Source organism: Panthera onca, chromosome B4 (assembly GCF_046562875.1).
Source record: "Panthera onca isolate mPanOnc1 chromosome B4, mPanOnc1 haplotype 2, whole genome shotgun sequence".
Classification (NCBI taxonomy): domain Eukaryota; kingdom Metazoa; phylum Chordata; class Mammalia; order Carnivora; family Felidae; genus Panthera; species Panthera onca.
The window spans coordinates 89,342,075-89,355,608 of NC_138345.1; the positions used below are offsets into that span (position 1 = coordinate 89,342,075).

General features: G+C 36.8%; 1 protein-coding gene across 1 annotated transcript in view; it reads left to right on the top strand.

Annotated features, from left to right (window-relative positions):
• The window catches only part of XPOT (exportin for tRNA), a 36,975-nt gene that overhangs the window by 18,883 nt on the left and 4,558 nt on the right, over nucleotides 1-13,534 (top strand). Inside the window, exons 10-23 of the mRNA XM_078449723.2 lie at nucleotides 400-438; nucleotides 565-627; nucleotides 1,560-1,684; nucleotides 2,382-2,526; nucleotides 2,677-2,796; nucleotides 3,157-3,251; nucleotides 4,022-4,091; nucleotides 6,580-6,818; nucleotides 8,274-8,559; nucleotides 9,454-9,643; nucleotides 10,474-10,590; nucleotides 10,768-10,883; nucleotides 11,563-11,610; nucleotides 12,140-12,211. Coding sequence (XP_078305849.1) covers nucleotides 400-438; nucleotides 565-627; nucleotides 1,560-1,684; nucleotides 2,382-2,526; nucleotides 2,677-2,796; nucleotides 3,157-3,251; nucleotides 4,022-4,091; nucleotides 6,580-6,818; nucleotides 8,274-8,559; nucleotides 9,454-9,643; nucleotides 10,474-10,590; nucleotides 10,768-10,883; nucleotides 11,563-11,610; nucleotides 12,140-12,211 — 1,725 coding nt within the window. The remainder of the gene's footprint in view (nucleotides 1-399; nucleotides 439-564; nucleotides 628-1,559; nucleotides 1,685-2,381; nucleotides 2,527-2,676; nucleotides 2,797-3,156; nucleotides 3,252-4,021; nucleotides 4,092-6,579; nucleotides 6,819-8,273; nucleotides 8,560-9,453; nucleotides 9,644-10,473; nucleotides 10,591-10,767; nucleotides 10,884-11,562; nucleotides 11,611-12,139; nucleotides 12,212-13,534) is intronic.

Consider the following 13,534-nt stretch of genomic DNA (forward strand, 5'->3'; position numbering starts at 1 on the left):
CCTTAAGAAATTTTAGGTAACGGAAAGACGTGAAGAAAGTTAAAATGACTATTGGTAATTCCACTGTATGTCTCTTAATGGATTTCTAGCATTTTTTTTTTTTTTTGCCTTGTTTGAAAATAAGGGAAGACCATACTTTACTGTCCTGTAAACTTCTTTGCTGAATACATTATAAATAATCCTTAGAGTTGAAATTCATCTGTGTGTCAAGTTATTTACTAGAAATGGACTTGCTAGATCTTAGGTTAGGTGCATTTTAAATGCAGAAAGGTACTACCAAACTGCCCTCCACAAAAGTTGTGTGCATGTTTTAAAAGGTCTTAATTGATGAAAAAAACATTTTGATGAGTACGACTTTAGGAAACCTAATAAATTATTGCTTGCTTTTTTTTTTAACAGCTTACAGTGCTCTCGGATCAGCAAAAAGCTAATGTAGAGGTAATTGACTTATTTTTGCTTCTTATAAAGTGATACCAGAATTTGTGACTGCAGTCTGTCTTGAAATGTAACAACTTCAAAATATGTCAAAGGAAACTGACCCAAGATATTTATTCTTAATTTTAGGCAATCATGTTGGCCGTTATGAAAAAACTGACTTACGATGAAGAATATAACTTTGAAAATGAGGTAAGAATTTTCATTGGGAAGAAATCAGTTTTATTCGCTTACCTCAAATTAACATTTTCAGTTTTGCTTAGAGTTCTTTAAATAAAACAAACATTTTAACACTCTTGCTTATATTGATCTCCACCTTAGGTGAAATTAATAGAAGCCTCATAATCCTTCATAATACCCTCAAAAAATGCCTGTTTGGTATTTTATCCCTTTTTAAAACACTTATTGTAGCACTGAATTTCGTAAAATATTGACAATACAATTGCTGATCATATCTCACTTTGTATTTAATAGAAGTGATGAGTTGAGACCTTGTCAGTGGACCTCAGATCATAAGTGTCTATGGGAAAGTGGGAATGAAGCACTTAACTCTCTGGACTTCTTGTAGCTACAAGTCTTGTCCAGGGTTGCCAGTGAGTTATTTTACACACAAGGATCGTCAAGTACTTTCTATCAACTCAAGCGTGGTTTATACTATTTTGCAATGTGCTAAGTGTTCAATTCCCCATCTGAGGCTTTCAAAAACTTTGGACTATAAAAAGGTAATGGTGATGATAATGAACAAATTGCACACTTTAGTACAAAACTTGTTATATACAATATCTTTATAAGATATTACAAGATACAAGGAGTATGAATAAGGTGGTGAACCTTTTGTGAAGCCCATTGTGAATCCATTCTGCCTCTAGGTTCTTGTCCTTAACCTCCTCCCTATACTGTTTCTGGCTCTAGGCTTTTGAGGGCTAGGGCTGTGTTCAGAAATGTTTGTTGTGAGCAGGGGAGGAAAGGCTACTAAACGTAGTAATTTTTCCTACATAAATAAATATTAACGAAAAAAGTACATATTAAATTTACAAATGCAGAAAACTGTATGAGAATGAACCATTTACATGAATTTTAAGGTCTTTTAAGTTTTAAAACGAGAATTTAAAAATCTGTCTTAGGGTGAAGATGAAGCCATGTTTGTAGAATACAGAAAACAACTGAAGTTGTTGTTGGACAGGCTTGCTCAAGTTTCACCGGAGCTACTGCTGGCTTCTGTTCGCAGAGTTTTTAGTTCTACACTGCAGTAAGTGTGTGCCTGTTTTTGTAAGTGGTCTCCCTCTTCCCTTTTCTCCGTGATGATGGTCTACAGTGCATGATTCGTGTAATTTATTAATCTTTGTTATTTACCAAGGTCTTATGTTGTATCTGAAGCAATGCATTTGACTCCAATTATCTTTTTTTTAATCCCTGTATAGGTAACCTGCAGTGTTATATTAGTTTCAGGTGTACATTATAGTGATTCAGCTTTACACATTACTCGGTGCTCCTCACCATAAGTGCACTCTTAATCCCTTTCACCTATTTCATCCCCTCCCCCTCCCCCCTCTGGTAACCATCAGTTTATTCTCTAGTTCTCTTTTGTTTTTTGGTTTGTCTTTCTCTCTTTTTATCTCTTTTTCCTGTGTCTGTTTTGTTTCTTAAATTCAACATACGAGTGAAGTCATTGGGCATTTGTCTTTCTCTGGCTTATTTCACTTAGCATTATCCTCTCTAGCTCCGTCCGTGTCGTTGTTGTCTCCGACGACAACACTGTGGGGAAAACACTGCTTTTGGAACATAAACAGCGAAATGTATCACGAGTCATCTCTAATTTTGTGATGTAATTTTGTTGCCTGTTAAAATTAACCATTACTATGATTTCTTAATAACTAAAGAGGCTTTTGTTGGTGTTCTATAGAATGTTTATATGCAGATGTCATGTACATGTTCTCTCTTGGTAGGAATTGGCAGACTACACGTTTTATGGAGGTTGAAGTAGCAATAAGACTGCTGTATATGTTGGCAGAAGCTCTTCCAGTATCTCATGGTGCTCACTTCTCAGGTGATGTTTCAAAAGCTAGTGCTTTGCAGGATATGATGCGAACTGTAAGTATACTACAGATCATTTATTTTGAACATAATTTTCTGTTTTCACTGCAAGCTAATGGGAGTTCCTTAATTAGCATCTGTTAATACTGGGGTATTTTGATGTTACAATGAATTAAGGACAGATGTCTTAACTTTTTTCTGCTCCAGTTGGTAACATCAGGAGTTAGTTCCTATCAGCATACATCTGTGACATTGGAGTTCTTCGAAACTGTTGTTAGATATGAAAAGTTTTTCACAGTTGAACCTCAGCACATTCCATGTGTCCTAGTAAGTATATATTTTATCCTCAGTTTCTGGGTTTTTTTCCAGGTATTTCTGCTAATGAGCAGATAGTAGTCTATTTGTATACATTTTCTTGGAGCCAGAAGCTCTCAGAAACTCTTGAATACACTGAAACCGACCCCTCCTCTGTTTCTTTAAAATAGACAGTTTCTGGCTTAATCAGTCATCTAAAACAAGTCCTCCAGGGCCTATTGGTGTCCTTAAGAATTATTTGTTAAATATACCAGGTTCCTGCCTTCTGGGAGCTAAGAAGTAAAATTTGATGGGAACAAACATGTATTGTGACAATAACAATAAAAGCCGTAAGTAAGTGCAGAAGTAGTGAAAGTGTCTCCGTTTCCTTAGATGGCCTTCTTAGATCATAGGGGTCTGCGGCATTCTAGTGCCAAAGTGCGGAGCCGAGCTGCTTACCTGTTTTCCAGATTTGTCAAGTCTCTAAAGTAAGTACGAAATATCAGCTGTTATGTGTCCTTTTTAAGATTATTAAATACGACCTATAAATTATTTTCTAAAAACCTAGTGTAGATTTGGTTCTTTTTGTTCTAAGGCTTTTTTTTTAATGAAATATTCTTTTTTGGTATCATAATGACTTCATTTACTATTCATTAGCCCCAGGTACTTTGCAAATAAAGCATACCTTTATATAGAACAGCTGTCGTCATTAACGGCATTAGTTATTTAATTTTTTTTTTTTAATGTTCGTTATTCACTTGTGAGAGAGAGAGAGAGAGAGCATGAGCAAGGCAGGGAGAGAGAGGGAGGGAGACACAGAATCCAAAGCAAGTGACAGGCTCTGAGCTGTCAGCACAGAGCCTGATGTGGGGCTCAAACTCATGAGCTGTGAGATCATGACCTGAGCTGAAGTCAGATGTAATGGCATTATTTATTTAGCCAACAGTTTTATTGGTGCTATACCTGTATGCCTTCTTTGAAATTCTAAAGAATATATTTCTTATTCTTAGAAATAAATTTTCTAACCTAATCTGTTTTTTGTTTTTTTTTTTTTACTAGTACCATTTTGGGGGGGGGTATGAAAATTCATCCTAAGGCTTATAAGGTTATAATTTTAAAAAATCATAGCTAGTCTTAATAATTACACTAACGTAGAACGGAACTTTTTTTTTTAGTTCTGCCCTTTATAAAGGGGGATTTGGTATTTTGAGCACTATTTACATAATTGTGATTTTTTTCTTCTTTTGCCTTTTTTCAGTAAACAAATGAATCCTTTCATTGAGGATATTCTGAATAGGATACAAGATTTATTAGAGCTTTCTCCACCTGTAAGTATCTATCTTTCCAAATTACAGATTCTCTCCAAATATCATTGAAGCCATACGTGCCTTTAGCCTTTAATGCTAATGCCTTGTAGGCAGTTTTCTTAATGAAGGGTCAGGGTGGCAGAGAGGAAGAGGGTGTGTGCAAGGGTTAATTACTTCTGTTTACCAAAATTCTGTTAGGATTAGTAAACATAGTACTAGAATTAATAAAATAATGATAGAAAATAATCAGGAGTTGACTGATAAATTTGGCAGAATGAGATATGGTCTGTTCTCACTGTTAAATGTTGGAAGTATCTTACGGAGAAGGAAAAATTTAATTTCTAAATTATTTCTTATTTAGTATATGATCATATTAGCCATTCTAAGTGACTAGTACCAGTAGAGTGACTTTTTTTGAGTAATTTAAGGCTTTGGCTAAAAATGTTTAAATGCTGGTTGATATTTTGGTATTCATTTCATCAGAAAGATTTAAATTGAGATACTTTGTAAGTATATTTTGACCTCTACATGTTTTTGTATACTGACGTTGACTCATTTTTTTCAATTTGATAAAAGTTCCTACTAAAGCTTCCACTTGAGAAGTGTTAAACATAAAATAATACTTTTGTTCTTTTCATTGAATATCAAAACTTAGGGTTCAGTGGTTACATAATTTCACTAAATGAAAGATTACTAATGAATTATATGCTTAAATTGTCTTGGCATATTGCAAAAACCTATATATGAAAGAACTTCACCTAATTAATGCCAGTTTTCCTTGGCAGCTTTACAGTGACCTTATAAGACCTAGGCATTCAGAAAGTTTTATGTAGCAATATCATCTTATACATATTAGAAATCTTTGATTTTTTTTTATACTGTTTGTATAAATAAGGGCTTAAACTATAGCTGCAATCCCTTTTTAGTATATAAAAACACTTGGTTTAGAGGCTTTTACTGAATGTTGTCTGCTTAATAGGGTCATGAGTACCCATTTTTAAGTACCGTTAATTAACTCATTTATTTTTTATTTTAAATATTTATTTTTGAGAGAGAGAACATGAAGGGGGGGGAGGTTGGGTAAGGGACACCGAAGACCTGAAGTGGGCTGTGCACTAACAGCAGTGAGCCTGATTCGGGGCTCAAACTCACCAACTGTGAGGTCGTGACCTGAGTCGAAGTTGGATGCTCAACCAGCTGAACCACCCGGGTGCCCCAGGACCTAATATCCATATGGCTGCTTTATCTTGGTGTTTTTAACCCTTAAAGCAGTGATTAGTCCTAGTGGTACTTAAATGCTTTAGCTACTTCTATATGGGGACATGCTTCTTTTAATAAATGAGGTATTCTTTTATATAAAATCACCACATAATTTGTTCTAAAACTAGATTTTTATGTAAATTTTTTTAAGTTTATTTATTTTGAGAGAGAGAGAGAGAGAGAGTGCAAGCAGAGGAGAGGCAGAGAGAGAGGGAGACTCTCAGTCTGCACTGTCAGTGCAGAGCCCAGCACAGGGCTCTAATTCATGAAACTGTGGGATCATGACCTGAGCCGAAATCAAGAGTCAGACTCTCAACCAACTGAGTCACCCGGGAACCCTTTTTATGTAATTTTTCTTAGGTTTATTTATTTTGGGAGAGACAGGGAGAGGGGCAGAGAGAGAGGGAAACAGAGAATCCCAAGCAGGCCCTGCACTGTCAGTGTGGAGCCCCATGCGGGGCTCGAACTCACGAAACTGTGAGATCAAGACCTGAGCTGAGATCAACAGTCTGATGCTTAACCAACCAACTGAGCCACCCAGGTGCCCCATGTGATTTTTTAACAGGGAGCTTTAGTGTTGGATCTAGAGTGCACTCTGGTATTTTCACCCTCCTTTTGATCCCTTCCAAAGTAAAAAGTAATAAAAGTCATTAATGTAATGTAAAAAAATAATAAAAGTCATTAGTAAGAATTGACCAGTGTATGGGATATTTACCTGTGCCTGAATGAGAACTATTTCTTCCATATGCAGTCTTATTTTCATACATTCTAAAGTAACAACTGGTGTGTGTGTGTGTGTGTGTGTGTGTGTGTTTGTGTGTGTGTGTGTGGTGTGTTTATTGTGTGGTTTTTATTGTTACTCAATTCTTAAATACTCCTCAAAATATTTACCTGTGTGATCTTTGTATTAACATTCACAACATCTTTATACATCTCATTCGCCTCATAACAGTTTTACAAATAAGATTGTTCTCAAAAGAGAACAAGTTAGAAGGCTAACTAATAATTTATATGACAGTTTACTGTTTTATCAAGGATAGAATTAGACCTTTGATCTTTTGACCTCAAATTCCATTCTCTTTCCATTATGTGGTGCTGGGAGAAAATTTGTTTTTGGTAAGTACTTGATCTACTTTTTAATAATGAGTTGATGTGATAGATTGTATCTCCTGTCCCTATCGCACTAATTGTACTTAAATGAGGGGAACTGAACAACGATAAACACCAGTAGGATTAAATTTCTTTCTAGGAGAATGGTTACCAGTCTTTGTTGAGCAGCGATGATCAACTCTTTATTTATGAGACAGCTGGAGTGCTGATTGTTAATAGTGAATATCCTGCCGAACGGAAACAAGCATTAATGAGAAATCTGTTGACCCCACTAATGGAGAAGTTTAAAATTCTGTTAGAAAAGTTGATGCTGGCACAAGATGAAGAAAGGCAGGCATCACTAGCAGACTGTCTCAACCATGCCGTTGGATTTGCCAGGTGAGTGTGATTGCAATTAAGATTGTAAAGTGAGTATGCACACACAGAACATACATCAAGAACCATTTACTTGGATCTTTTAGCACTGGGTGCACATGCACACACACACAAAATAATTGGGCACATATATCCATGTTTTGAAAACTGGATTGTCCAGAAAATTATCTAAACCTTTCTTCTCTATATCCAATAAAGTAGAAGATTTAACTGAAGAAGGGACTAGGTCACATAACATTTTGCATTTCTGGTTTGATAACTATCCAAATCCTTGATCATCTCACTTCTTTGGTATAAATTGATTGTATATTTAGGGGGGTTAACTGAAGAGTTTATATACTAATGACATGTGGAGACATCTTGGATCAGTTTAGATACTTAAACCAACTTGAGCCACTCAGGCACCCCTGGATCAGTCTTGGTTCTTTAAAGATGAAGTCTTGAGGTTTCTTTTTAGCTCTTGCATTGTGTCCTGAAGACCACCCCAACTGCCTTTTTTTTCCTCTTTGCCCATATATTTTATTGGCAGACAATAACGTATGAAAGCTGGAGTGGTTGCTAATTGGAAATTGCTCTACAGAATACTTCAGTGTAAAAGCTAATGTTAGGATATATAAATAACTTGAATTCTAAGGACTGTTTTCTAAATTTAAGTCAGTAGTTTGCAGATTGTCTAATATAGCCCAGTCATAGTAAGTGTATTTTTTTTCTCTTTTCTGCTTGCTTTATCAGGATTTTAGTAAAACATTTAAGTAGATTTTCATTAGAAAGCTTGTATTAATGACCTGTCATTCGTTTAACCTGAGCCTATTCTGGAATGGTAGCTAGAAGCGATAGTACACAAATAACTGTATTAGCCGAAGATGGAAGCAGTTGTGACATAGAAAATAAATAATTGGCAGGGCACCTGGGCAGTTCAGTCAGTTGAGTGTCCAGCTCTTGATTTCTGCTCAGGTCATGATCTCATGGTTTGTGAGTCCGAGCCCCGCATTGGGCTCTGTGCTGACGGCGTAGAGCCTGCTTGGGATTCTCTCTCTTCCTCTCTCTCTGCCCTTCCCCTGCTTGCTTGCCTGCTCGCTTGCTCTCAAAATAAATGAATAAACTTAAAAAAAAAAAAAAAAAAAGAATTGGCTTCTTAGTTCTGTCAATTGTGTGATTTATTGGGGTTTTTTTTTTTTTTTTAAACAATAATTATTTTTGAGAGAGACACAGCGTGAGTGGGGGAGGAGCAGAGAGAGAGGAAGACACAGAATCCAAAGCAGGGTCCAGGCTCTGAGCTGTCAGCACAGAGCCTGATGCAGGGCTCGAACCCACAAACTGCGAGATCATGCCCTGAGCTGAAGTTGACCCTAAACTGACTGAGCCACCCAGGCGCCCCAATTGTGCATTATTTTTAATTACTCCATAAAACTTCCAAAGAATAAAGCTAAAACTAGTTGCTTGATTTTGCTTATGTAGTCGAACCAGCAAAGCTTTCAGCAACAAGCAGACTGTGAAACAATGTGGCTGTTCCGAAGTTTATCTGGACTGTTTACAGACATTCTTGCCAGCACTCAGTTGCCCCTTACAAAAGGATATTCTCAGAAGTGGAGTTCGGACTTTCCTTCATCGCATGATTATTTGCCTAGAGGAAGAAGTTCTTCCATTCATCCCATCTGCCTCAGAACACATGCTCAAAGATTGTGAAGCAAAAGACCTCCAGGAGTTCATTCCTCTTATCAACCAGATTACAGCCAAGTTTAAGGTACCACAGACCTTCAGAGCTCAGAGAATCACCTGACTTACAAATTAGACATACTTTGGCATTTGCCCCTTAGCTTGTTTTTTCTTTAAATATAAGTCACTTGAGGGCATGGGCCATAGGTCTTGTTGTCAACCCTTGACTAGCACACTGCCTGGCACATAGGACATCCTTAATGTTTTAGTAAAAACATTTTTTCTGCTCTTTGCAAAAGAAAACTATTAGTCTGCTCTTTTAGAAGAGCAAATAAAAATGACATTGAGTACTAACGGTCTAGGGGTAAATAAAAAGGATTGTAACTTGGGTACCCAAGCAGGAGTTTGAAATTAATTCAGTGTACTAAAGTCACTTTTATTGTACAAGGAGATTTAAGGCAAATATAAGCCGCGTAATAAAATTTACTAACAGTGCTTTCTGTGTTCAAAATCTATTCTAAGCCTTTTTTTGTACATTCATTCATTCAATCCTAACAGCCCTAGAGATAACTATTTTATATATGAGGAAATTGAGACGAAGATGTTAAGGAGTTTGCCAAAAAGCATGTAAAGCCTTGAAAGCCCAATCATATAAATTCTGCTAAAAATTTAGCAAAATAGAATTCGTTTCTTGAGAATTTAAATTTGAATATATTCCATGGCAATACTTGATGGTGAAATACGTCTGAGTCCCTATTATTTTAACCTGAATCTTGGGCTGTAGGCAATGAGTTAACAATTTTCAAGATTTCAATAATGCACATGTTCAATGTAGATTTTTGTTTTGACATTGGTATTTGCTAACAAAATTATGTAAATATATTAAATTCTGGATAAAGACTATGTAAAACATGTTTTTTCTGTTTCATATTAATTATCTTACTCATTTCTGAAGTAGTAATAGTTTTTTTTTTATCTTCAGATACAGGTATCTCCTTTTTTACAGCAAATGTTCATGCCTCTGCTTCATGCAATTTTTGAAGTGTTGCTCCGACCAGCAGAAGAAAATGACCAGTCTGCTGCGTTAGAGAAGCAAATGTTGCGAAGGAGTTACTTTGCTTTCCTGCAAACAGTCACAGGCAGCGGAATGAGCGAAGTCATAGCAAATCAAGGTGGGGGTGCTGATACTGTCTGCTCGAGGCCTTGTCACAGTTGCAGTTGCAGTTGCACGCCCGTAGGAGTAAGAGCTCATTGAAGTGAATACCAAACTTCTAAGGTGGTTGTATGTTTGCACCTGGGTTGACAGTTCGTTATCATCAAGGTGAAAATCTATTTCATGCACAGGACCTTAAAATTAATTTGTATTCAGTTCCCCTTTTCCTAGGGCAGTTTTTTTTTTCTTTTTTTTTTTTTTTAAGATTTGTAGTTTTAGTTATTTTTTTTTAAGTTTATTTATTTATTTTGAGAGAGACAGACAGTATGAGCGGGGGAGGGCAGAGAGAGGAGGAAGAGAGAATCCAAAGCAGGCTCCACACTGTCAGCACAGACCCCGACACAGGGCTCAAACCCCCAAAACAGCGAGATCATGACCTGAGCTGAAACCGAGAGTCAGATGCTTAACTGACTGAGCCACCCAGGAGCCCCCTAGGGCAGTCTTCTTTAATTGGTTCTTTAGTAGTATAAATAGCATGGTGGCAACTTACCAGCATTGATCTGACAATTGAGTCGCACTGGCCAGCTTGCCATTTTGAAATTAAAAATAAATGGGACTATATGGATCAACATAGAGAATTTTGCTATATAAGAAATCCAGAGGTCAGGATAACAAGAAAATAATTACTTTTTAATGTTTTATGCTTAAAATTTAGCCAAGTTAATAAAAATTGAGGGATCTTACCAATTCTGTAAATGCTTTTGTCTTGTTACACTATATGAAGTGAAAGCTTCAGGTTGCTTTTCTAGGTCTTTTAAAAATTAAACTCAAGTTTTTATTTTGCTTCAGGTGCAGAAAATGTAGAACGAGTTCTGGTTACTGTTATCCAAGGAGCAGTCGAATATCCAGATCCAATTGCCCAGAAAACGTGTTTTATCATCCTCTCCAAGTTGGTAGAACTCTGGGGTAAGATGATTAAAGCAAAACAAAACACTTCATTCCACAGCTTGTTTCCTAAGACTCTTAGAGATAAAGTGGAACCCCAGCTATTAACATGGACGAGAGCTGGGAGTTGATTTTCCCCTCATGAAAATTAGTTGACTTTCTTTTTATGCAAGATGAACATATGACTTTTCTTGACAGGAGGTAAAGATGGACCAGTGGGATTTGCTGATTTTGTTTATAAGCACATTGTCCCTGCATGTTTCCTAGCACCTTTAAAACAGACCTTTGACCTGGCAGATGCACAAACAGTATTGGTAAGCACCTCGGAATCTTTGTTCACCTTGTGTACATCTCATGTATTCTAATTTACAGTTTACTTAATGCCAGATTGACTATATTAGTCTCATTGGCCCACCCCCCACCTTTTTTTAAATTTCAAATTAGGATTCACTTTTAAAAGGTTGATCTCTTCTGGATCTTTTGTGGGTTCTTACTGAATCCTGATACTGAAGTTTAGAATATAAAATACAGCTCCTTCAACTTTAACAGTCCTTTTTCAAGGACTGGGAAAGGATACATTATACAAACATTCTTTAAAGCTTGGTTAAGTTACACTTTTCCACTGCTTTCATTCTAAACCTTGCTCTTAATGGTATTTTCCTAACCATTAAAAGTAACTTTCTCTTGCTCAACTAATAGTTTCCCTAGCTCTTACTTTCAAAATACTTAATTTCAAGCAGTGCCCTTTAACCATTTCCCCAAAACCTAGTAAAAGCTAGTTTTTGTCATTTGATTTACTGCATTAAGACAGCATTTTTGTATTTTTTCCCTTTTTCTCTCCAACCCACTTACTCCACATGCTGGTCACCTTCCTTCCTCTGTCTCTTGTTTGGAAGTAATTGTTAATGAGCAGTGGCCAGGGAAATAAAAAGACAAGTGGGATCACTAACCAAAAATTGACTGTATTAAAATTCTCAACCTTGTTGTTTATAGGCTTTGTCTGAATGTGCGGTGACATTGAAAACAATTCATCTCAAACGGGTGAGCTTTGTACTCCGTGCCCCTTCATTTTCATCTTACACATAGATTTGTTAACATTTTGGGGTTTTTTTTTTTTTTTTAAGAAAAGCACAAGCGGGAGAGGGGCAGGGGGGAGAGAGAGAATCTTAAGCAGGCCCCACGCTTAATGCTGAGCTGGACATAGGGCTTGATTCCACAATGCTGGCATCATGACCTGAGCCTAAATCAAGAGTTGGATGCTTGAGCCCCCCCCAAGCACTCCGCCAAGCACTATTCAAAAGCTTTATATTTCTTAACTCATCCACTCCTCACAATAACTTCCATTTTTCATATGGGAAAACTGAGGCTCAGAGAGGTTAAGTAACCTCAAGTTACTAGAAGTTTGCCAGAGTTGGACTTCAAACCAAAGCAATCTCACTCCAGACTCTCTGTTCTTAATCACAATGCCATATTGTGTTTGAAGTATACATGTGTTGTTCTAATTCATTTTTATGCATTATTTTAATATCAAGGAAGAAAATAATTGAGTTATAGTTATCTTAATTTTTAGGGCCCAGAATGTGTTCAGTATCTTCAACAAGAATACCTGCCTTCCTTGCAAGTAGCTCCAGAGATAATTCAGGTAAGAGTTGTCCCAGCAGATTCCTTTTACTTTAATTAAAGAAATATGACTGTGTAGTTCAATTTATATTTGGATTCAAGAAAGTCAAGCTGCATTCAACTTGATGTTTTACTGTATACAGGATAGTAAGAGTTGAAACTTCAGGGGTATGTGAAATTGAATGGGAAAAAATTGTATTTTTATTTTCACTAAACTTTAACCAGAAATTTAATTTCCTACCATGGTGTAGGTGACAAATCATAATACCATTCCCATTGTCTGTGACTTTGTTCCCGGTAGAAATCACAGATGTTTTCGTTTCACATTAGTTGTTCCAGGAATCTCAAAATACTGTGTACGCTCCAAGATTTTGAAATTTTAAGTTAACACCCCTAGACCTTGTCGTCTCAGTCAGCATCTCTTACTGTTCCACCACATATCAAAAATATTTTTGATAACCAGAAGTCATTATAATTAGTTTCCTTTCTAATCCCGTGTGTTATAAATGTATATATTTTTTAAATTTTTTTAATGTTTGTTTATTTTTGAGAGAGAGAAAGAGAGGCAGAACGTGAGCAGGGGAGGGGCAGAGAGAGGGAGACACAGAATCTGAAGCAGGCTGCAGGCTCTGAGCTGTCAGCACAGAGCCCGATGCAGAGTTTGAACTCACAGACCGTGAGATCATGACCTGAGCTGAAGTCAGACGCTTAACCAACTGAGATACCCAGTATTTTAAAAAACATTCTAGGGGTGCCTGGATGGCTCAGTCGGCTAAGTGTCCGACTCTTGATTTTAACCCAGGTCATGATCTCCTGGTTCCTGGGTTCGAGCCCCACATCGGGCTCCATGCTGACAGTGTGGAGCCTGCTTGAGATTCTCTCTCTCTGCCCCTCACCCCCCGCTCAAAATGAATTAAAAACAAAAACACAATGCTTTAAAAAAAAAAAAAAAAAAAAACTACCAAAGTCCAGTGGGCTCCCCAGACTGCCAAAGGGCACCCTAGCACACAAACCTGTTCTGAAGATTTGTGCTGGGTGGTTCATTTTACATGTGCCAAGCTTATCAATGCTTAATTTTTAAAACCTGAAACTGTATTTTGAAGTAAGTATCTGGAATGCAGTCTTACATTTTTATATATTACAAAGTAATTTTTATAATGGTATTCAGTTATTTTCTTGGCATGTAGTTACCCCAACTTACCTAGTAGCACATAGATCTAATTGAGGTATCAGAGTTTTGATTACAACTAGAGTTAGACTCTCTTGAAGGGATTCTAAGAATTCCTTCAGCAACAGTGTTTTTTAAAAGTTTTAGGGGCGCTTGGGTGGCTCAGTCGGTTGAGCG